Source organism: Grampus griseus (genome assembly GCF_964374135.1).
Source record: "Grampus griseus genome assembly, chromosome: 16".
Classification (NCBI taxonomy): Eukaryota; Metazoa; Chordata; class Mammalia; order Artiodactyla; family Delphinidae; genus Grampus; species Grampus griseus.
The window spans coordinates 54518649-54543408 of record NC_139010.1 but is presented as its reverse complement, the minus strand read 5'-3'; the positions used below and the strand labels follow the sequence as shown (position 1 = coordinate 54543408).

Sequence of the window (24760 nt, the reverse complement as noted above, 5' to 3'; positions counted from 1 at the left end):
TATAAAAAAGCAAGTGGGAAAGGGGAATAGAGTGCGTATTCAGTTTTCATAAGAAAAAAGTATGTGCAAGTCTAATTCGCATGGAATTATCTACACCAAAATACTAACAGTGGTTACCCCCAAGTGATAATATTATGGTAATGATTCTTTTCTGCCTCAGGTTTATGTTTTAATTGTTCTGTAATAATACAGGAAAAAATAAAATTACATAAAAAAAGACAAAGAACCCCAAAAACCTTTACCTTAGAGAAGAAGATTGGGTATCTGTCTGTTTTGCATTAGATGAGTCAAAAATACTATGTTTGCCTGTTAGCTTGAGAGAATGAGTCTGACCTTCTCCTTTACCAAAATACGTAAAGACCAAGCTTAACAGCCTCCAGGTATCTCTACTGCTGTTAACATCTCCGTCCCAGTGATAACTGATTCCATACAGGTCTAGCAAAGAAGGTTTTTCTGAACAAAGAATGTAATAAATAATGCAGGAGAGCACGAGGTACAGGCAGGGGCCTCAGACGTGCCAAGGCCTGCTAGGACAAGGACCCTTGCCTTTCTGTGTCTTGCAGGGCGAGAGGATCACGCTGCTTCGACAGGTGGACGAGAACTGGTACGAAGGGAGGATCCCAGGGACGTCCCGGCAAGGCATCTTCCCCATCACCTATGTGGACGTGATCAAACGGCCGTTGGTGAAAAACCCCGTGGATTACATCGACCTGCCTTTCTCCTCCTCCCCAAGTCGTAGTGCCACTGCAAGCCCTCAGGTACCTAAGCTTCTCGCCACTGGTTTTCACACTCAGCACGACAAACCTCCGTGCTAATAGCACACAGCCCCTCGGGGGTGGTTCTGCAACACTGTGATTAAGAACCGTCTGCAGCAGTGCAGGGTTTGTTCTCATGTGTACAAATGGCATTTTTCAAGACCTTGGTGGGAGAAATACTATCTTGGGGAAAAGGAAGTGCTTAAGGTGATTGCTCTGGGGATAAGATGATTAGGGAGAGAGAAATAAGCGCCATTATCAGTTGGTCCAAAACTCTGTTCTGGGAGCATCCCTTCCTGGGTGAAGCTGGTTGTCTGGATACCACCACTGTCCCATGGCCAGTATGGTTCTCTTAGTCATCTTACTGGTCAAGATTGGCCTGTAGAAGACAAAGATTGAAAGAGAGAATTTCATGGGCTCATCCTCAGACATATAGACTGGATTCAGAGTGTTCTTTGCAATCAAGAACCGGGTTGGAAAAGGAACAGTGTCTCTGTCTGTACTGGGCTGAAAAGAAGTAGATTCATAGGCATAATAAGATCTTTGCTTGCCTGAACATTAATTGTGAACAAACTTGTTTTAAAATATAAATTATTCCAAACCCATCCCCACTTTCCCAAAGCCAAGAAAAAAATCAGACCTTGGGTTCAGGAGAGGCACAGTGGGGTGACTGCTTGTGAAATAGACTGACCATAAGTGGTAAGTTACAGGGAGTATGGCCAGAGAAATGAGAGCAGGACCTGGGGACACTTGGATGGTGCCTCTTTTCTCTCATCTTCTAATCATTTCCTCCTCTCCCACCTGCCACTGCTGACCCCAGGAGATGGTTCTTGGCAGGAAGCATGAGATGGGCTGACCCAGGGCTTCCTGCACAGCGAGATCCAGATCCTATGATCTCTCGAGGAGAGGGTGTGAGCCAGGCGCAGGGCGTTCTGCTTCGTCATAGCATGGGGAACTCAACTAGATTTTTCGCTTGACTGTAGCCAAGCACAACTATAAAACAAGATGACTACGATACTCATACTCCTCTCTGGAAGGCTCTCTGCTGAGCCCCCCTAGAGAGAATAAAAGCCCAAGAAGGGTCAGAGCAGTGGCAGGCCTTGTTAAACTTTTTTTTATTGAAGTCTAGTTGACATACAATGTTATATTAGTGTCAGGTGTACAGCACAGTGGTTCAACCAGGACACCTTTTTCTTCTCATGGCTCTGGGTCAAGGCTGCATTGGCAGAGGCGGTTGGGTGGGGTGCTTCCAGTGTGTCCCTTTACAAGTCTGATTCCACAGACCAGCCGGCACCGTCTGTTCCTGCCCTGATGGGACCCTTTCTCCCATCTCCATACCGCGTGCTTCTCCATCCTCCCCCCGCCTGCACACACCCGCGCATCCACACGCATGCACCCACATCCCAGTTTCTCTCCCAACCTAACCAGATGATTTCCTTTTTGGACACCAGAGTGTCCTGCTCTTCCTCTCCATTTCACTCCTCTCCATATAGCCCTTGTGATTATTTTCCCCTTTTCTTCTCTGTGCTGACACTTGTGCCTTTTGCTTCTTTTGTTTTCCTCTCTCTCCTTTTCTTTTGAAGTTTCCCGGTCACAGCAAGCTCATCACGCCAGCCCCCTCATCTCTGCCCCACGCCCACCGAGCCCTGTCCCCCGAGATGCACGCTGTCACCTCTGAGTGGATCTCGCTGACCGTAGGAGTCCCGAGCAGGCGGCCTCTGGCCCTGACCCCACCCTTGCCTCCTCTGCCAGAGGCTTCTGTCTATAGCCCTGAACCCCTGGCCTTGTGGGCGAGGCCCAGCTCCTCCCTTACCCTCAGCGTCCCCCGTTCGGGCTGGTCGGCCTGGGCCACCCCACGCTCAGCAGTCTCCCCGCTGGCCCTGCCTCCCCCGCACAAAGCCTGCTCCCTGGCGCCCGGTTCCCAGACCTCCCTCCACGCCAGCGGAGATGGTGGTACCCACGTGCCACCTCCAGGGGTCCTCAAGGATAGCTTCTCCCAGCTGAGGCTTGGGCGTTCGGACAGGGTCATCTCGGAGCTTAGTGACGCCTTTAGCAGCCAGGGTGAGCGGCAGCCGTGGCGAGAAGGAAGTGGAGCACGTGAGAGGAAAGCAGACAGGGAGGCAGGTGAGAGATGCCCGGGTGGACCCGCCATCTCTAAGAAGAGCTGCCTGAGACCGTCAGACGTGGTCAGGTGTCTGAGCACTGAACAGAGACCCACAGAGCTCCACACCCCAGAGGAGAGCCAGCCCCGCCAGCCCCGGGGTAGCCCTTTCCCGGGAAGGGAGGCTGAGCCCTCAGAGCTGCAGAGAGGTGGCGAGCCGGCCGAGAGGAAGGCCGCTCGGACTGCCGCGAGCGAGGTAGGCCTGCAGCATGCCCGTGTGTGCCCGGGTGTCCTGGCCAGCAGGGTGGGCTCACCCCTGGCCGCCCGTGAGAGCTGTTTGCTTTCTTGGGAACAAAAATATGACCCAGGAGGGAACGGAGGGGTTGTCCATTAAGGTGTCAGGGCTGGGACAGTGGAGGCAAAGGACAGTCTGTATCCTGGCCTCTCAAGGTGATTCAGAAGCGACCCCCACGTTGGGTACCGGTGCAAAAGCCCACGAGGAGGCAGGCCTTCCTCCCGGCCCCGTCGTGCTGGGGGACGATCCTCCGTCTGCCCAGCGCGGCCGAGAACACCAGGCTTCGGTGGGGCTCCGTGTGATTCGGTTTTGTGTGCGACACGCTTCGTTTCCGTAACCCACGGTGCTCTGCCTGCCAGCGCTCAGCCGTGTCAGGTCTTCGTCCTGTCTCGTGTTTGTGTGCGAGCTGACTTGTTCACTGAAGAGCAAATGCGTTTTGGTTCTGGGGGGAGTGGCCCCGTGCTGGGCTCCTTGAAAGGCAGGCCAGGGTTTTAGGTGACTGTCCCATTTTCTCTCCGGGTCAGCTATCCGGATTTGGGGGTTTGGACCAGGGCGGCCCTAGGGTGTTTTGAGGGCTGAAAATTTGGGGGCAGGGGGAGATGAACTTAGCAGTTGGATCACGGTTCTAATTTTGGCTACGTTGTTTACTACCCCAGAAGGCAAAGATTTGGGCAGCTTCTCTAAAGCAGCCAGGTTTGAATGCCTGCTCACCTCTACTGTCCAGTGACTTGGGAGTGAGTTACTTCCCCTCTCTGAGCTTCAGTTTCCTCATCCATAAAATGGAGATTGACACCTACCTCAGAGTCTGGTTGAGAGGATTCCACGAAGTGATGCATGTAAAGTGCTAAGCACAGGGGCTGGGAACGGAACGTGTCAGCACTTTACAAATGGAAGCTATCCGCTTTGGGTGATGGAGAGCTGCTTCTGGAACTGAGAACATTCTAGAATGTTTTTCGAACCAGATAGAATTCTTGAAGATGTCTCCAAATCATTTATTATCTACTGTGCACAATGTCCATGATAGACGATGCTTGATCCTCAGACCTGCAATCCCAGTTTCCCTTTAAAGTGTCATTTACTCAACAAATAGTTGATTGAAGGCCTGTAGACACCAGCCTCTGGGCAGGATACAGGGGTTATCTCATCTCTGCCCTTGAGGAGCCTTATGTTTCAGTGAGTCTGACGGACACAGCAGTAGAGGTGTGCTTGGAGGCCGCAGGAGCCCAGCGGCCTAAAGCACAGGTGAGGCCAGACCTGCAGCCCCAGCCTGTGGCGGGGAGTGGGGCATCATTGCTGCAGGGAAGGACAGTGTGGGATAATGATAAATAACCAGGCTTAGCCTCCCCACTGGTTTTCTCCTATGCAAAGTAGGAGTGGAACTCTGTCCCTCCCTCGAAGGGCAGTGTAAGGATTAAATGAGGTGGGTGTGGTGCCTGGCATGTGGGAAGGCTCCCTAAAGTGGATTGTGTGGGCCTGAGGAAAGAGAATACCTGGGGAGGGTTTTACCTGGCCCGGGAGCAGGTGCTCCTGGAAGGGGTGTTCTGTGAGGAAAGAAGGGTGTGTCTAGTCAGGAATGAATAGTTCGCCGGGGGAGAGCGGGTGAAGTGGCTGGTTGAAAAGAAGTGAATGTCTCAACACAGGAACAATTCTGTAAATGTTCTAAGTCAGCGCCTGGGGCCTGGAGGCCTCGTTATGGTCAGCAGTGAGTCATTGCGGCCTGACGCCAGGACCCAGTGTGCACAGGAAGTGCGCATGGCGCTCGCTCGGGTGAGATTAGTGGTACGCGCTTCCCGCTTCCTAACGAGGAGAGGAGGGGGCTGGCAACACAGAAAGCCAGGCTTGTTGAAAACTGATTTGCCTTTCTTGGTGGGCTTCCAGACCCCAAGTGCACCGTTTCCTGTCCCCTCCCTTCCTCCTGCTTTCCCAGCACGAGCCCCTTCTCCACGGCACCCATCTTGCTCCCTGTTGAGAGCTGGGGGTTGTGTGAAAAGGGCTCCTGCCCACACACTCCCTCCCAAGCCCCTTTACCTTCCCCTCCTGGCACTGGGAGCAGGATGGCAACCCGGGAAATGAGGTCCTGCAAAAGAAGCTTTCTGCCTCTTGAGGGCCTCTTTGGATGACAGAGCTAAAGATGGGAAGGGCTTGAATGACAGGTATTCTCTGGTGATCCAGTCACAAGATGTGATCTCAGGCTGTGTCACTTATTTGAATAAATGCATTCCAGACCAGTCTGCGTTATCAGGAGAACTGCCAGCCACGCTTGTCCTTGCGGTGCGGTGCTATACCAGTAGTTCAATTTTGTTATCACTGTTGGGAAGCTAGGTTGAGCATCTGACCCGTAAGTCGAGGGAATTTAACCTGAGAGCATGAAAAGACATTGGGAAATGTTATGACCATTGCCTCTCCCATTCAAGCATCTAGGATGTTCTAGGCACTGTGCTAAGTGCTGCAAGAGGCACAGAGGAGTGAACATCGTCAGGGGCTCCCCTTTGCTCTCAGGAAAGTCTCTCCTCCTTCATGGGCTTAGGAAGGCCCCATGTGATCGGGCCCCTTAGACAGCAAGCCAGCCTCACCTTCCAAAGCCTCCCTTGCTTTGTATGTCTGGGAAATTCCCACCTGTCCTTCACTTTTCCACTTAGATGTTGCTCCTTCCAGGAAGCCTTTCCTGACAACTTTTCCCTCCCCCTGCAAGACTAGATTAAATGCTGGACTTTGTGCTTTCACAGCTCCCTGCACCTGACCTAAGGGGCACTTATCAGCTCTATTGTATTCGTCCCTTTGTTTGTCACCATTAGAGCATAAGGGACCAGAACCCCTGAGATATGGAAGGCACTCAATGAATATTTTTTGAGTGAAAGAAAGAATACAATATGACTGACCCCAACTAAAGGAGTGTATGAGCTCCACTGGGGGGATAAGACATGTTCACAATTGTAACGCAGACAGGGAAGTAGGGTCACAAACAGTTCGCTCTGAGAGTTCAAGATGGGAAGAAATAATAAGCGGCAGGAAGAGGAAGATGGAAAGACTTTAAGAGAAAAGCGGCTTTTGATCTGGGGCTTAAAGAACTGGGGGTTTTATGATAGGTGAACAGCAGGAGGGCGGCATTCAAGGCAAGCAAATAGCCCAGCCAAGCCCCAGGAGTAGGAACGTGAGAGGAGGGAGGGGAGTCGTGAGTTCCTGGTTTCACTGACGCTTCCGCAGGTGGACAGAAGGGGCTGGGAGCCGAGCTTGGAGGGCTGATTGGTGCCTCTTGTGGATACTGGTCAGCACCTTCTCCCAGTGTGTCTGGTCATCTTCCTCAAGTCCTGTGACCCTTGCTAATTGCTCATCAGCATTCCCTAATTGTGTTAGTCCCTGCTTTGCTGCTTTCCTTCTCCTGAGTCACCTGTCCAGCCCAGCCCACTGCCCCCATCTCTGCAGCTGTGAAAGGGTTTGACTTTTCACTCCTTTGAAGACTCCCAAGCTGATGAGACATTGGGTTGGTTGCTCGTGGTGTTCTCTGAACAGCAGAAAGGGGTGAATGAGAGGTAGGGGGCGTTTAGGGGAAGCGGGATCGTTGGGAAGGGTGCTGCACTGCAGGTCAGGATTCCTGGGCTCTAGCTCCCGCTTTGCCATGAGCCTGCTGTGTGTCTTTGGGTGAATCACTTCCTTTCTCTGGCAGCTTCCTCATCCATAAACAAAAGATTCAGACAAAGATAACTTCCTGTTAGCTTTGATATTCTATGATCAGCTAAAAATCCTGTGAATTTCAGTTACAAGGAGAGAGAAGAACAAATACAAAATTTTAAGGAGGGGGTTTATGATAGACCTGTGGACTTTCACAACAGAAAAACAAAAGCTTTCCCTTTTCTTTTTCGAGGGACAACTTAACCAATTGGACAAAGACATACACACAAACACATCCAAAATGCACAAGAGTTCAGAATTATCAACCAAGTTCTTGGATCTTGTTGCGTGTAAATTTTGGCCAAGAAGGTTTAGGACAATTGGTCAAGAAAGTGAAGGGGAATATCATCTGGGAGATCTCCACCATTAGCATCATCAAATATTTTCTGAGCTTTCCCCAAGATAGCACTGTTTGCAGACTGGCATCCAGACTTTGTTGTTAAGAGCTCCTACAACTGAGTGAGAGATCCTCACAGAATTTCTGAATTTAAAAGAATCTTTAAGTATCGTCTACTCCAGTGACTCATAACTTTTTCTGGATCACAGAACCTTTGAGAACCTGAGGTTAGCTGAGGACTCTAGGCCAGTTGTTTGGGAAAGAGGGTGGCACACATACAATTTTGCATAAAGTTTTAGGAGATTCACACCTGAATCATTCTGAGAGCTCCCTAGGAGTCCACAGACCCCCTCGCCCAGGTTGTGAACCCCCAGTCTACTCTACTTTTACAATGACAGCACTGAGGGCTGAGAAAAGTGACAAAACCTATGTGATGTCAGTTTGGGTCCTAAAGAGGAGAAAGCCAATCAAACGGTAAAATCTGAGGGCATCACGTTTAAATAAAAGTATTCAGGAAAGCTCTGTGTCTTCAAAGCATCTGAGAAGCATAAGAACAAACTACAGCCTTAGAGAAAGGAGAGGAGAGAGGGAAAGATGACAGGAAGATGTGCTTTGGTGAACTCAGAGGGAACATCCCTTACCGCATGGAAACTAGGTTAGTTCCCAGAAAGGTAAGAACAAAGGCATAGGCCCTCTTTGAGCATGGAAATCAGAAGTAGAAGGGAAAGCATGTGATGCAACTTACAAGAACAAAAAGAAAATAAGAAATGTTAAAATACCCACCTAATAAGGGGAAACATTTTCCTTTGACTCACTCAGAAGGGAAACCTCTCAATATATACAGAGGGTGTTCAACAGTGTACAGGATGGAGAGACATTGGCTGCAGTTCTTAGAAAAATGATCAGCAGGTGTGCGCTCAACACCTAAGGTGCAGGGAACCTGCAGTTGCAGTGTCCACCCCTACAAAGGTGTTAGGAGAAATGGAGGATTGCAGTAGAAACGCTCATGCCAGCTGCAGAGTACGGGGCGACTTAAGGTGGTCTCTTGATGGGCACCTCCCTCAGCTATTCTGACGTCTTCCCCTCTGGCAGAGCACAGCCCGGCAGATCAGGGTGTGTTGGGAGGGCAGGGAACTTGGAGTCAGAGAGAATGGGGTTCCAATCCTGGCGCTTCAATTCCGAACTCTGACATGTTGGGTCTTAGTTTTGTAAGATGAGGTAAATACTGATTGCCTTATTGAGTTATTATGAGGATGAAATGAGGTTTCCTGGAGATGAATGAACCTAGCACAGAGCAAGTAGCTGGGACTCGATAAATACTTGCTGACAGGGAAAAGAAACAAAAGTAGTTTATTTTATCCTCCTTACTCCATTCCACCTAGGAGAGGAAGATGGGGTTGGGGGACACAAGAAAGTAGAAGGTGGGAGAATTCTTTTCCTTTGGTTATACAGATCCAGACTTTAGAACACTTAGAATTTGCGCTCTGTAAATCAGTGCTTCTCGTTATTCTCTCTCACCTCGAGTACAAAGGCATCCTCTTGGAAAGCTTTTGGTTCCTTCATACTTGGATACATATTTGCCATCACTCGTCTGATTGTTTTGGGAAAGAAACATACCCCGCCACAGACTATGAGAAGGCTGAGCGTGTTAAGTTCAGTGCTGTCATCAGATTCACGTCACAGCAACGCCGATGTGTTGTCTGTGGACTGATCTGCAAGGAGATTGAGTCTAGGCGGTAAGCAGTTGAACTAATTGGTGGTAATTAGTTTTATACGTAAGCTGGGATCTTTTTCTTAATAAATGCAAGAGGAAAACTCAGTGGAGTCAGACTGTTCTGCAGGACCTGCGGAGGTTTCCTAGAGCCGAAAGCCAGGAGCCTGTCTTTCAGGTCTTCTAACTGCTCTGGCAGAGTTTGCCTGCGGTCTTCCAGGAGCTGCACCTCTCCCTCTACCATCCAGGCAGCTCCTCGCCTCCCACACTGCCAGAGGTGAGCTCTCCAGCCACCCGGAGGCGACAGTCAAAGCCGCCCTCCACCCCATGTCCAGTGGGCAGTGAGTGGAGTGCTGGCCCCCTTAAGCCAGGTCAGCCTTGCCCAGCCCTGGTTCTCAATTCATAGGACGAGCACAGTCTAATGACTACATCAGAACTTTAGAGCCAAAAAAGATGTTTATGTAAATCATGCCCAAGCCTCTTATTTTCCTAAGAACTTGAAATCCAAAGAAGTTAAGCATTTTGCTCAAAAATCAATAAATTACTGGGAGACCCTGTCCTGGAACCCAGTTTCCTCTCTCCCAGTCCAGTGTCCCCTGGGAGGCCAGTGTGGGTCACCAGAGAGGTGAGGTCTGAGGAGAGGAGATTCGGGGTATGTGATGAGCAGAGGCACGCCATCTCTGAGAGACGCACGCAGGTTGGGAGAGCAGAGACTCCTGCCGCTTCTAGAGGGGCTTGGGGCCACGTGGAGGTGGAGTCCTCTGCCCTGTCCACGTCGCCAGGACTTCCTGATGGCCTCTAGCCTGGGGACATTTTATTTTGGGCTTCAAGGCTTTGGCACACGCCCAGAGCTGGAAGAGAATGCTTAGTAACTCATAGGAGCACCAGGTGTTTTTTGTGGATCCAGAGGGATTAACAGCCCCAGGGACGCAGGGTCAGATTTCTGGGGGACCGCTGTGAACTGAAGGTAGAAAGGCAGCAGGGCCACAGAGCAAGGACACATGAAGGGCTGCTCGCTCGGAAGAATGAAACAAAAGCTCCAGGCCAAGAGGGCCGACTTGTGTTTCTGTGTGCAAATATGGAAGAAAAGCTGTTTCTGGATCAGCAACTATCACCTGCTTACTGTTGATCCGGGAGGGCAGTGCAGTGGGGCGGGGCGGGGGGTGCTGGTGGCTGTTTTTCTAAACATGTGAAAAACTGGAATGTATTTCCAAGAGTCTGAAGTGTACTTAGCATGAGATAATAGTCCCTTTATCCCCAGCCCTGGCTGAGGTCCTGGTTAGAACTTTGTCCACTTTTAGGCTTAAGGAAGGGTGTACACTAAGACCCGGGACGGTTTGGCAGCATCACTGGCCAGCAGAAATATAACGTAAGTCACGTACGTAATTTAAAATTTTCTGGTAGTAAAATGGAGTAAGTGAAATTAATTTTAGTTATATTTGATTTAACCAAACATATCTAAAATAGTATCATTTTAATATATAATCAGGATAATTGTTGAGCTATTTTACATTTTATACTAAGTTTGGGAAATAATTTTGTAAAAAATAATTTCGTAAAAAGTGTAAATAATTTTACACTTATGACACAGTTCACACTGGCCCCATCTCAAGTGTTGAGTAGATACATGTGGCTACTGGCTACCGTATTGGATAGGATAAGTTCAGAGGAAGAGATATATAAAGCTGTCTATGGTTAGAAAGTGAGACCAGGGAAAGACAAAACATACGCCCAGAGAGAAAAAATGTCTGAAAGTAAACAGCCTTCAAAGTGAAGGGCGAGTCCCTGTAACGGATATCAATGGTTTCCATCTCCACCAAAGGTCCACATGCTGTACCCACCTCTACTCCACCCACCCCACTCCCCCCAAAAAAAACTGTTTACATTTCCGCTGTATGAGATGTTTGGCTTAAATCTAAGGAATGCATTTCAAATAGGGAGAGACTGAATCATCTTCCCTAACAGGATAAATATTCTTCTTGCCGTCTTCATTTATTCCACAGACGTTAAGTAAGCAACAGGTGACTCTCAGGGATGAGTTGAGTTTGTACTAGATGTTAAGTTTGTCTAGATGTGAAGGTTGCGGTGACGATCATCCTCTGGTTTGCATATGACCTGAGTCCAAGGAGGGTATCAGCTGGGTCAGGATCCCTTCTCAGAACTGCGGATCCTTGAGTTAATGATTGGATGACATCCATTACTGCACACTGGACCTTTTACACAAAGAAAAAGTATTCAAGAGAAGTTACAGTGCCTGTTTTCAGGAGAGGCAGAAGCTGGGTGTTGCTATCATCCTTACCCCAGCTATCCCATCACGAGCCAAGAGGGAGGTGGTGTATGGCGACTAGAACCTGAGAGGTTCAGTACTCAGTGGCTTTGCCACCTTGTGAAAATCTTCAGAATTCCATGAGCCTTAAAATTTCCTTTTCTGCCCTTCCCAAGTCAAAGGGTGAGTATAAAAGTCATGTGAGGTAATGGACCTATATGTGCTTTTTTTTTTAAGATGTTGGAGGTAGGAGTTTATTAATTAATTTATTTATTTTTGCTGTGTTGGATCTTCGTTTCTGTGCGAGGGCTTTCTCTAGTTGTGGCAAGCGGGGGCCACTCTTCATCGCAGTGTGCGGGCCTCTCACTATCGCGGCCTCTCTTGTTTTGGAGCACAGGCTCCAGACATGCAGGCTCACTAGTTGTGGCTCACGGGCCTAGTTGCTCCGTGGCCTATGGGATCCTCCCAGACCAGGGCTCGAACCCGTGTCCCCTGCATTAGCAGGCAGATTCTCAACCCCTGTACCACCAGAGTGCTTTGAAAGCCACTTTAAAAAAAAAAAGATGCTTTACAAAAGAAAGGGACAGTGGGACCTCCCTGGTGGTCCAGGGGGCATGGGTTTGATCCCTGGTCAGGGAACTAGGATCCTGTATGCCACACGGCTCAGCCAAAAAAAAAAAACAAAGGGATAGAAAAATATCAGGTGGTTCTTAATGTAGCTGATTCACCAAAACTCTTTTAAATTTAAGTGTAAAATATTTGCTAGATGATTGATTCCAGTCACTCCTTTAGGATTAAAGCTGATTCGAAAGATGCTGTGGGGCTTTGGTAAACTGGAGGTCATGTCAGTAAATTGTCTGCATCCTCTCTTTGTGCTGCACTTGACCTGAGGTTGTTAGGCCACCAGCTGGAGTTCGGAAATATTTTCTCTCTTTATGAGAACTTTTATTTTCACGAGGTGAGCCAGACCCACCAGTCTTGGCACACTGTAGACAAAGAATCTCAGTGTTGGGTAACTGAGGTGCTCTTCAGCCTTGCTCCCCAAAAGTTGGTCTGTGGACCAGCAGCATGGGCACCACCAAATGGAAATGAACAGGCTTAGGATGCATCCCAGACGTGTCAGATGAGAATTTGCATTTTAACAGGATCCCAGGTGAATCTGACATACAGTAGAGTTTGAGCAGCAGGGCTCTACAATGTCCCATCTAGCAAAAGTCAACACTGCCTCAGCTGGGACAGCTGCTGGGACTGACCACTCACTTCCTCTCGAGGCAGTCCCTTCTGTTGGACAGCTCTCATGTTTAGAAAGTTTTACCTTCTATCAAGTCAAAATCTGCCTGTAGGTATCACCCATTCAGTGCTGCCACACAGAAGCCCATATAGTAGATGCTTGGGAGTGTCATTATTTTCCTTTGTTATGCAGAAGCCTTGATCCAGAGGCTGGATGGGCAGTGAGTGGGGCCACACAAGGTCAGCTCCCAGTCACCTGGCAAAGGCCCGCGGGTCCTGAGACGTCTTCTAAAGAGCAGAACCCTTGCAGTTCTGTCTCTTCTCCCCGAGTCCAAGGGCGCTGGTTTAAGAGGTTGCAGTTTGGAGAACTTGAAAACGTTTTCCAAAAGGATGAGAGTATAGAAGTGATGGCTGGGATGAAAGCTGGTCCTGCAGGCCATGCTAATGGATGAGAATTTAAAGCGGAGACGAACAGGAAGGGATGGTGTGGTGGGGCAGTGTTACCTCTTGTTAGCTGTGTGACATTGGGGAACGCACTAAACCCCTCTGAGCATCCGCTTCCTGGGCTTTAAAAGAAAATGGGATGATAAACCCTGTCCTGCCTGTCTCCAGGGTTTCTGTGGGACTCATTGAAAATAATGTCAGTGAGCACACTTAATAATGAGGGAAATGGTCCAAGGATGAAAGAGAAGGTCCAACGGGACAGTAGGTGAATCCAGGAGGCAGGTCTACCACTAACTTGCTGGGTGACCTTAGGGGAGGCCCTCACCCTCTCTGGGCCTTCCTGTGAAACAAGTGGGTCACACACTAAAGATCTGAGTACTCTTCTAGAAGGCCCTGGAGTTGCTGTGACTCATCACTATTATTGCACGTTACCTGGAGGGTTTCTCCAAGGATGGCTCTTCAAATATTCATTTAGGGAGACTTCTTAGAGCTTGGATTTGAATCCTCTCTGGGATAGATAATTCCAGACATTCTTCCAGTGAAGGCCTGGCCTGTGCTATAGGATCCTTACTTAAAAGACAGGTCCGCTTGGCCACGATTGCACCTTATTTCCACGTCAGCATGTGGGGCCTAAGCTGGTGAGTGAAGAGTGATAGTTTCATTTCTACCAGTGTGTCAGGACACACCATCCTGTTTCTGGAAGCAAGCTCTGCCCCATGAGATATCAGAACTCATCGATCGCATACTTAGCTGGAGAGTATCATGTGCAGGTTCTTCCTGGGGAACAGTCTCACTTGATACGTCACATATTACCAAGGAGTTTTTCAAAAGTGTTGCTCTTTTATACACACGGGAAAATGGCATACCTGATACTTTCATGAGCCTGCTCTGCCAGAGGAGGTTCCCAGTCAGAATAAGTGGAACTGGCTTTTGGTACAGCAGCCCTTCCATAGATGCTTGCCAGCTGAGAGCAAGGGGACCAACCTGTGTGGTTACAGAGGGACATAACTGTTCCTTAAGGTAGCCCTTCTGTGTCTCTTCCCTGCCAATCTGGGGTCCCTGTGTTGTTCATTCTCACCTCACTGCAGCCATGTTCCTAACTGCTCATTTCATTGCCTGGAACCTTGCTTCTAACTCTGTACATTGCATTTTCTCCTCTGCACCCACCGTGTTGTCTTGGAAACTCGGTGGCCACAGGCCACGAGTATCCGGTGTCATTGAATGTGATGGTGTGGTATGTGTATTTGCTCACACTTTTATTTTGAATCCTTTCCAATGTGACATCTGCTAAAATGTCTCCCTTATAATTTGCTTGGTGATCACAGCCTTCTCATCATTCATTGAGAGCAGGACCTGATCTCACAGAATCTGAAAAGAGCTATGTGGTAAGATGCCTGTTGAATAAGACTGTAGCTTTTCTAAAGAGAATTCTTACTGATTTGTAGAGTCTAGACTGGAGTAATGCCTGGTTAACTCACAGAGCCATTATTTACAAGAATTATATGGCTATTGTAGTAGAGAGAGATGTCAGGCCACCCTCTCCCCTCAAAAAAAAAAAAAAGCAGAGGAATTTAGAGACCATATTTCTACTCTGCCTACATGTGGGATTAAATTAATATATTAGTGCATGATTGGGGATACATACTTACATTTCTATCCTGTAATTATTCCATTTGTAACAGTTACTCACTAATTACAGGCTTTTATGCTGCTGCCTTTTTTTTTTTTTAAATATTCATACTAAATCCCAAATTCTTCTGTATCTTACCTGTTTTTTCCATGCTTACACCTGGATTCCTCCTGCACTCCACTACTGGAATATCTATTTTTTTAACCTGGATCTTCAACTCTGTTGTTTCCCTGGACTTATGTGCTTCGTCTGGAATGTTACATCTCTTCCTCTCTTTCTTTTTTTTTTGTCCCCATGTTGACTGTTTTATGGGGGTTTCTGGATATCTCGGGGCCACCACAGGAAGCAGTTTGCAATGAGATCATAAACATTGCCGAAAAATCTGTTCATTACTGCAGCACTGTTTCTCATCCCCTTGACTTTCATCACAAGGTATCCCCTTCTGACAATAAATCATCTCTAATCATTTCTCAGCAACCTCAAGCCCAGCAGCGAAGAGTCACCCCAGACAGGAGTCAAACCTCCCAGGATTTGTAAGTACACTTGGCGAACCTCAGTTCTCGAGTTCTCAGTAGACCGTTGGGCTTAGGAAGTGGGTCACTGACTGTGGGAAGGGCAGCCATTTGGGGGGATGAACCAGTCACTCCAAGCTTCTCTGAGGGTTTCTAGGTAAGGCTGTTTCCCATCAGCCAACGTGAGAATAGGTGGCAGGTAAATAAAGGAGGTCATGGACTCTTGGGGGAGAGAGGTAAAGAATTTACTGCCATATAGGGCAACTGGGAGCTGTGCTGACTGGTTTCATTCCTAGTGCTGTGATAGTGTAGACAAAGGAGTGTTAATTCTGACTGGAGAGGAATGAATAGGGTTGATCCATTCATTTAAAAAAAAAAAGTATTGGATATCTATGTTCTAAGCACAAAGGAGTAAACTCCATTCACAGAGGAAGGGGGTTCTGGAATAAGCTTTGAAAGACAAATTGGATTTGAGAGCTAGAGCAGGGAGGTAAAAGGTCTTCTCAGCTGAGAAAACCAAATGTGCAAAGGCCCGGAGTAGGCAGTGTGTTTGGAGAACATCGAAAAACCCCTGTGGCCACGGTGTGCAGTTCATGGAGGGAATGGAGACAAAGCTCAAGGAGCAGGTTAGGACCAGACTGTAGAATGCAACTGAAATAAATTTGGATTTTAGTCTGCATTCACTCAGGAGCCACTGAAGGGTTTTTAAATCAGGACCATACTTGGGAGTTCCCTGGTGAGTCCAGTGGTTAGGACTCAGCGCTTTCACTGCTGTGGCCCCCGGCTTCAATCCCTGGTCGGGAAACTAAGATCCTGCAAGCCACGCAGCGTGGCCAGAAAAAAAAAAAAAAGAGGAACACATGAATTGGATCTCGTTTTAACAGAGTGGAGAGTGGATTTCAGAGACAAAGGACAAAGATAGTGGTTTGGAGATATGAATACAGCAAAAAAGTGGTGAGGGCCTGAGCTAGGAAAGAGTGGGCCTCTGGTGCATGGAAGAATATAAGATTCCCCGAGGAGATTGGGAGAAAGGGAGAAGAGAACTGAGGATAGATCCTTGGGGAACCAACTTTTAAGGCAACAGAGTAGCAGCCAGCAAAGGAGACAGCAGGAGACACAGGCGAGGGTCTAGGAGCACTCACTTGTGTACCACAGAGCAAGCAGTGTGTGGCCAGTGGTGCCCCTGCTTCAGAGAGGCGAGGAGGGTAGGAAATGAGAAATGTCCTCCAGGTGGCACCTGGAGAAATCGTTGGTGACCTCTGCAATGACAGCGCTGCTGCAGGCAGACCCTGTGTTACAGAGTGCTGATGAGTCTGTGCGATGGTGAGTGGGCGGAGCGGGCGACAGGGAGGCTGTAGGTTCGGGGAGTAGCAGAGACGGGGGAGTTGTTCTTAGGATGCAGAGGCTTAAGCACATCTATACTTGAGAAGGAGTTAACAGAATCGAAAGATGTAAGAGAGAAGACGTTAAGTCGAGGAAATAGCCCAGGGAAGGGAGTTTAGCCTGGCCAGGAACAGGGACCCTTCCTTACACATGGCAGTAGGGGAGGAAAATTAAAGCTCTGCTCAGAGGCGGGGAAAGGACTCTATGGAACCGTGTCCAAACAGTATGAAGCCCCTCCAAAATTAGAGCCAGTCGGGGACCCAAGCAGCAAGGTTGCAGGACTGCTTCCAGCCGGTCTCCGCTGTCTGGGGTGAGACAGTGAGGCAGATAACAGGAGTAATCTCCCAGAGCTGAGACGGGCAAAGCAGCCACAGCGGCAGTAAAGGGCCTAAGGCATGGAGTCCAGGTTGGGTAAGAGACAGCAGGCAAATACAGAAACATCAAAATGTATTCATTTACCAACTGGAAATCCATCTGCAACTCTTAATTCCTCATTAGAGACCTTCCTTCTGGCGGGCTCCATCTACCAGAGTTTCACTACATTTGAATAAATATGTAAAATTAAATTGCCCCTTTGGTTTTAGCAGAGAGCAGAACCTCTTGTTTCTAGGAACTGACTCCACTTACTTGTTTCTAGTCTCTCTTGCCCACATGCTGGAATTCACTGACATCCACTGAAAATGGTAGATGATGGGCTGGTTTGCAACGTTTTACCTGCTACTGTTGTGTTTCAGAGTAGCAAGTAAACAGAACTGTGAACTGGTGCATAGTAGGTGCTTCTTAAATATCTATCGAAAGAGTAAATGAAAGCAAGCGTTTATTTGCTGCCAAAACAGGTATCAGATTTCACAAGTAGTCCAGCTATTTCCAGGGCCTGTTGTCAGAACAGACCAAATTGCCTTAAGGCCAACTAACAAGCAAATAAAAATCTTAACCCCAAACATCACTGGGCTAGAAATGCTTTCAAGAGTTTCAGAAAAGTGGCATCCACATTTAAAACAGAAAAGTGGCATCCACATTTAAAAGCAATTAATGAAATGTGTGTTGGCACGTAAAGAAACTCAAGGTACTTTTGCTAAACAGTGAGGCAATTGAGATGTACTTTTAAAAATTATATATATACATGACAGTTGCCTCATGTTCTCCAATGTATGTGACCAGAATATAATGTCTGTCTCTGGACCTAAGTAACTTCTGATTATCCTTGATAATCGACATGTATTACCCTATGTTAAGAAAAGGACTCAATTAACTTTAAAGGGGGAGCATCTAGACAAAAAAGCTTGGCTGTGGTAACCAAATGAAACTGAATAAAAGGACTGATCAGGACTTGCTTCTCAGAAGTTCCCCATCCCTGTGAATCTTAATTTGCTTATCACATGGATCTCCCCAAATTATTAGAGAAATAGCCAATAAAATACTTTTATCCCCACTGATGAGTAGGAAACACTACCCAAATGTTGATTCAGCTGAAATGGGTTTTTAAAACTCATTATTTAATTCCATCAGTGTTTGAGTCGATGTTTATTTCTCTCACAGATTTAGCTACCAAGCATTGTATAGCTATATACCACAGAATGATGATGAATTGGAACTCCGAGATGGAGATATTGTTGATGTCATGGAAAAGTGTGACGATGGATGGTTTGTTGGTAAGTGACATCATACTTTTCTTACCAGTTGTGTATTGAAGGAAGAACTAGGCGTGATGAGTCACGAAGAGAGCACTATTCTCTACACACAGAGAAGGGCCTTCTCAGTTCCTATACCACCATTAGGAACGATGAGCCACCCAGTTCATGTTTGCTCTCAGGGCAGTGTGGATGATGCTAACATTGAACCTGACAACCAAAAATGCCAACACCTACTGCATGGAAGGGCAGGTGCCAGCTTCATCCATTGAGTTCTGTTTGTATTTCTTTCTTTTTTTTTTTTTTTTTTTGTCTGTGCCATGTAGCTTGCAGGATCTGAGTTCCCTGACCAGGGATGGAACCAAGGTCCCAGCAGTGAAAGCGCTGAGTCCTAACCACTGGACCGCCAGGGAATTCCCTCTGTATTTCTATTGCGCATCTGTCCGTCCTACATTCGGAAATTTTAATTTTTAGAACGCCTGTGGAACACCACAAGAACACTTGAGCCTAGATTTCTGCCATGAAGCTCAAGCATATGTGTAGACATTCCAAAGACCTCATTTACTCCAGGCTTCTAATAACTTTCCTCAAAGCAACCTGCTTAATGAAAGGAGTCACTTTCATAGGATGGGGGAGAGAAAGATCAGAATTTGAGATTCTGTAACAAAACAGATGCTTGATATACTTTCTTACTGAAGTTCTCTCAACAAACAGCCTGTAAGACAAGAATTATCCTCTTTCCACAGATTCAACAACTGAGGCCCAAAGAGGTTAAGTAACTAGCCCCAAGGTCACCACCCAGGGAGCAAATGGCAGGGCCAGTATATGAACTTTAGGCTCGTCTCTCCCTGAGCCTCTGTTCTTTCTGCTCAGGCACAAATATAATGCTGGGAACCACTGACACTCTACCCCTTAAACAACTGGCTTTACCTTTATCTTCTTTCCAAAGACCACCTCTTTCCTATCTCCCTAGAAAAGCTTTGCTAAATCGAAATAATGTCAGGACTGGGGCCGTGAGAACAAGGCCTCAGCACAAATGGGAAGACAGAAAGATCTGCCTTGGCCTCACCAGCCTCCTAGAAAACTACCCCATCCTCCTCCCAGGGCCCGCAGAAGTTTTGTGGTCCTCACCACGTTGAGGTTCTATTCAGAAGGAAACCAGGTCTGAAAGTCAGCAACATTCTAGTGCAGTGCAAGTCCAATAGAAACATAATGCAAGGAATTCCCTGGCAGTCCAGTGGTTAGGACTCTGTGCTTTCACTGCTGAGGGCCCGGGTTCAATCCCTGGTCAGGAACTAAAATCCTGCAAGCCTCACAGCACAGCCAAAAAAAAAAACCATAATGGGGCTTCCCTGGTGGCGCAGTGGTTGAGAGTCCGCCTGCCGATGCAGGGGACACGGGTTCGTGCCCCCGTCTGGGAAGATCCCACATGCCACGGAGCGGCTGGGCCCGTAAGCTGTGGCCGCTGGGCCTGCGCGTCCGGAGCCTGTGCTCCGCAACGGGAGAGGCCACAACAGTGAGAGGCCCGCGTACCGCCAAAAAAAAACAAAAACAAAAAAACCATAATTCAAGCTATGTATGAAATTTAAAATTTTCTGAAAGCCACATTGAAAAAAGTACAAAGAAACCAGTGAAATTCATTTTAATATATTAAGCCCAGTGCATTTAAAATATTATCATTTGAACATGTCATCAGTATGAAAAATTGCCAGGGAGGTATTTTACATTCTTCTTTTTGTACATAAGTTTTTGTACATAAGTTTTTGAAATCCAATATGTATTTTACAGTCACAGCATCGCTCGGTTCAGACCAGCCCTGTTTCAAGGGCTCAGGAGCCACATGTGGCTGTCCTATTAGAGTGCAGGCTAGCAGGGATTTGTTAAACTCTTCCAGGAGTATTTACATTTTTATGAGAACTTGGGATGGGGTGAGGGGCATCCGCCAGGCAGCTAAATAAAGGAAATATTTTAGATTCCTTAATTCCTCAAACACTTAGAAAAGTGGCCCTGTGTTCAGACTATGAAGAAAATAACCCAGGAGAGCTCATTTTTCTCATCCGTCAGGAAAGGTGCTCACCACCCATATGAGCACATCTCTGGGCTTTACCATCTCAGTTCTCTGCAGCCTCCTTGACCATCCCCCTGGGGTTTCAGCTAGCTGTTTTAGATGGCCTTAGCTTTGACACATTCTTCTAGCCTAGAAGTTTTACTTTGAGCAACAACTCCAACCCACTGATAGTGGCTGCTTGAAGTGTGTTCAGCAGGATTCTGAAGCCCTATCCAAGCCAGTCGGGGAAAGGATGCAATGATCACATTGTGATGTTTGCTAATGAGAGGGTAATAATGACGCAACATCTATCTGCCACTCCACCCTTATCTCCCAGCTTTAGAGAGAGAATCCCAAGGGAAGGAACTATTGCTAGATTAGGGATCCAGCAATGCTGGATGTGGAGCAGCCCAGGAAGGGCTTGTTCCCTGGTAGCTCAATGTTCCTGGCTCAGAGGGAACCCTGACAAGGTTGGTAGTGAAGACAGGGAGTCAATCTGGGGCCTAGGCCCCAGGAGGGAGATTTCCTTTTGCTGCGCAATCATAGCCAGTGGACTTTAGAAATCCTACAGTTTAGAAATTCTAAATCCCCAGTACCTTGTTGTGTTGGTAACTGTTCATTCTTCCATAAAGGAGAAGTACTGGAAAGAGCAATGGGCTGGGAGTCAGAGACCTGGGTTCAAAGTCTGTCTCTCTGAGCTTGGGTTTCTGTGAAAAAAAATAATGGGAGTGTTAGAAATGCCCGCCTTGCTTATCACCCAGCATTATTCTGCAGCCTGAATGAGATAAGATAGGGGAAAGTGATTTGGAAACCAAATGCCCTTCTACAAGCTGCAGGATTGTTACCAAGGACTCTCTCTGAACTCAAATGGGTGAGTCTTCTCATTGTGTATTTTTTTTTTTTTTTTAATAGGTACTTCAAGAAGGACAAGGCAGTTTGGTACTTTCCCAGGCAACTATGTAAAGCCTTTGTATCTATAAGAAGACTGAAAACCACAGAGATGATTTTTATTGGAGGATGAAGCATAATTCATGAATTTGTCTCTTTATTTAAACATTGAGTCAGTAGGAAAACTAATGCAGTGGATAAAGAAGAAAAGAGAGGACAGAGAAGTGTTGCATTTAAAACCTGAACCTGTCTAAGCTTACTGCGTGTATCAGGGCTGAACCACGCAGAAAAGGAATGAGGCAAGTTGGTATTTACTTAGCTGCTTCTGGGAGCCACTCCAGCCCTGCCCTCTCCCCCACCCCCGCCCCACCTTGAGTAATCTGACCTGCAGCCTGGTCCAGGAGCAGTCAGGCCAGAAATGCTTCTTGCTGCTTCAGGCTTGACCGGCTTTGGCTCAAAAGGGTCATTTAGCCTGCAGGAGCCCTCAGAACAACAGGCAGATCCCCAGCCATCCTCCAAGGCTCCACACAGACTCCCCCAGTCGCCCCGGAGCCTGCCAGTCCCCTAGTGCTGTGAGAGACCAGTCAGGGCTGCCAAGGCGATCCCTAAACAGTAGTGGAGACCCCAAACTACCCAAGGCCCAGTCCCTCACTGGAGGTAGGTGGGGAAATGGAGGTCAAAGTAGGCGCCCAGTGCATTCAGCCTGCGTGCAGCTTTGCCACTGACGCCCCCGGTGTTCAGCCACAGCAGCACACAAGGTTTGCCGCAGGCAGATAGTTAAATTTGTATTTCCAGGTGATTAACTCAAGAAGCGCTGTAGCCTGAGGGCCCTTGCAGTGGCTCCTTCCCCGTATCACTGGCTGTTATGAACGGTCACCTTCAGGGCAGCACAGTTTCATTTAGCAGAATGCCATTGCTGCTCTTTCTTTTCTGGGTTGTTTTAGGCCAGGACAGTTTGGGGTTGACAGGCCTATTCTCACAGAGAACCAAGGATGGTGTTCAGTGACTCAGGTAACGTACACCAGTGTACACTGGACGCCAGGGGCCAGTGATGAGCAAGCCACGCTCCAAGCCTTAGAAGAGGTTCACCGTGTCTCCATTTTCATTGGCCATAGGAGTCCAAGGACTACCCCAAACGTAGGAACCCAAGGTTATGAATCCTGACTCACCCTGTGAGGCTTCTCTTTAGAGCAGAAGGTGCAGATACAGTGGCCCTAAGAGTGAGGCCGTGATTCTGCCACTCCCAGGAGGCCAGTCTTTTGTGGGGGATGGAGGCTGCTGGGATGCCTGGGGTGTTCCGTCACAACTTTATCCAATTCAAGGATGCTTACTGGCCACTCTGTTAGACACCTTGGAGAGATAAAGATAGAAATGACTCATTCCCTGCCTGCTGGGAACTCAGAGGTGGTTGGAGAGACAGACACACAAAAATACTGAATCAAGAGAGACTGTGATAAGTGCTAAGAAGGGTGTGAGAGAGGAAGAGATGAATTTTCCCTGAAGGGACCCTAGAAAGCATTGTCATATTTCTGTCTCCATTAGCTCACCTTGAACAACTAGGATGCTGGAAGAACCTTTGTCTGAAGGTGGTTTATGGCTGGAAATACTTGGAACTGTTTCCAGGGTCTTCAAACTCTCATCCTGCCCACAAATACACATCCAAGGTCACAAATAGGAGTAGCAGTTCCAGGTTGATAGGGTGTGTACAGGAACCCTGACTCTTTGCATATAGCTCAGAATTGGCCTAGGACCCATGTCCCAGAGTCTTTATAAGCACAGAGTTTGTCTTCAGTGCCTCAGCTTCTCCCTCCACTACGCATCTTAGGACCCCCACCAGCTGCCCACCCCCGTCAGAGAGCCACAGTACCCTCACTCCCTGTCCTTCAAAGCATGCTCTCAGGAAAGCAACTGCCACTGACTCCTTCACAGTAAAGTATAAATGACTGATAAGAGGAAGGTGTTATTTCTTCACAGAAACACTGGTTTTTCACTAGCAGAGCCTTAATCCCAAGGGGGAAAGGTTGTGGAACTAATGGTGGAGGTGGGGCTGGGGCTATAGGTGAGGGCGGATGAGCTTCCTGGGTAGAAAGGGACTTACTGATATTCCCTAAGAAAGCCTCAGTGCTTTGGAAGGTCCACCTCACCATCCAAGGGCACTCTGTTTCTGTCTCTCCTCCCCGCTCCGAATACAGTTCAAGTGCATATCCACATGCATTTCACACAGCAGCATCACCCATTTTGGAATGTATATTGGCTAATGTGTTTCCTGGTCTTTCTTAGATGCAAACCATTCATAACGCGATCTTATCTGTTTTTTGAGGGGTGCTTATTGATTAAGTAGGTAAGTTTGAACGCCTCTTTAAATACAGCTAGAAAATAAACCAATTTGTAAAGCCACATTTGCATATGATGCCAGCCTCACGACTTTGTATATCTCCAGAATCCCAGGTATGCCTCACCAATTTGCCCATCTTTAATAAACTCATCTGTTAAAATTTGCATCAAACTTCAGCTTCCTACATATGACACAACAAGGAACAAAGGGTTCCAACTGCCCCTTTGTCTTCAGACATTTAGTAATACAAAATACCTATTTTTATGCTGAGATATTTATACAGGTTTATTAATTGCAAGTGCAACTAACTGGCGGCATGCCCTGCAACACATTTTGAATAGATTAGCCATGCTTCTGGGTAAAGGCAAGCCCCACACTACTTAACTTCTGCAGTCTTTCTGGGATCAGTAAGAGAAAAAAAAATCACATGCTTAAGAAGTGGGACTGTAAATATGTATATTTAACTTTGTATAGTCCATGTACCTACTTTGTATAGAAAAATCATTTTAAAAATTTGAACCGAAGGGGGAGTAAAATAAGGAAGTCATGAAGTTTTTTTGCATATTTAAATGAAGGAATTCCAAAATAACTTACCTGCCGATTTTTAGCACAAAAATAGCCCTTGTAAAGTGTTATAATTTTAAATAATCATTCTTTCTGGGAGAGAAGGTAACTGTTATCTCAATTATAGTGGTTTTTCTTATTTTGTTTTTGATTTTTTTTTTTTTGCAGTCCTGTTTATCTGCAGTAGTATTAAGGCCTATTGCTAGAATAGGTTACTACAAAAAATATATTCTGAAAGAAAAATAACTGACATTATATATAACCAATTAAAGTATTGCCATTTAAATTATACACCAAGAGCATGTACTATGCAGACAGATTTTTCTGTTCATCTATTTTTCTTTATGCAGTGGATCGATCTGACAAATAGATGTTGAATTACTACATTGGCTGTACATGTTATTTAATAAACTTTATTCAGAATTGCGTGGCATATGTTTGTTCTTACCATTCATTGTTTCCTACCCTTTCAAGTTTCTCAAATGAGACTTATATTCACCTCTTCAATGGTGCACACTCTCCTTTTCCATTCTCACTTACATCTGGCTTCCCCCTCACTCCTTGAGGGTACCACTTACTCTATTCTCAACAGGCTAACTCCGTGACACTCTGAATTGATTAATGTTGACCATTTCACCATTTTTTCTAAAATGTTTGTATTTGTTCTGATTACAAGAATAATGCACATGTCTTTAAAAGCAAAAGTGACCATTATAAAATATGTATAATGGGTCTCGATTTACTCCACAAGACATGGGTACAGAAAATGAGACAGCACTTAGTTTTCTAAACAAGTTAAATCTGGCTACGAGTCCATAGTGGGTGAAAATGCAGTCTGTCCTTGTGTTCACTCCCAAACCAAGTGTGTCAAGGCTGTGGCACTAGGCATCCAGCCTCCCCTGGCATCTCCATTTGGGGTGGGGCCTGCTACAGCAGCCTGGGTCTGTCCCATAGTAGAAAAC

General features: G+C 47.0%; 1 protein-coding gene across 40 annotated transcripts in view; it reads left to right on the top strand.

The window, feature by feature from the left end:
* Positions 1 to 21043, top strand: part of SORBS1 (sorbin and SH3 domain containing 1) — a 237912-nt gene extending 216869 nt beyond the window's left edge. For 17 of the 40 annotated variants that reach the window (XM_082674001.1, XM_082673981.1, XM_082673971.1 and 14 more), the window contains 6 exons: positions 564 to 758; positions 2339 to 3112; positions 14134 to 14193; positions 14781 to 14971; positions 17873 to 17985; positions 20924 to 21043. In XM_082674001.1, coding sequence (XP_082530127.1) covers positions 564 to 758; positions 2339 to 3112; positions 14134 to 14193; positions 14781 to 14971; positions 17873 to 17985; positions 20924 to 20991 — 1401 coding nt within the window. In that variant the 3' untranslated portion in view covers positions 20992 to 21043. The remainder of the gene's footprint in view (positions 1 to 563; positions 759 to 2338; positions 3113 to 14133; positions 14194 to 14780; positions 14972 to 17872; positions 17986 to 20923) is intronic. The other 23 variants (XM_082673992.1, XM_082673988.1, XM_082673991.1 and 20 more) reach the window with 5 other exon arrangements.
* Positions 21044 to 24760: the final 3717 nt, after the last annotated feature.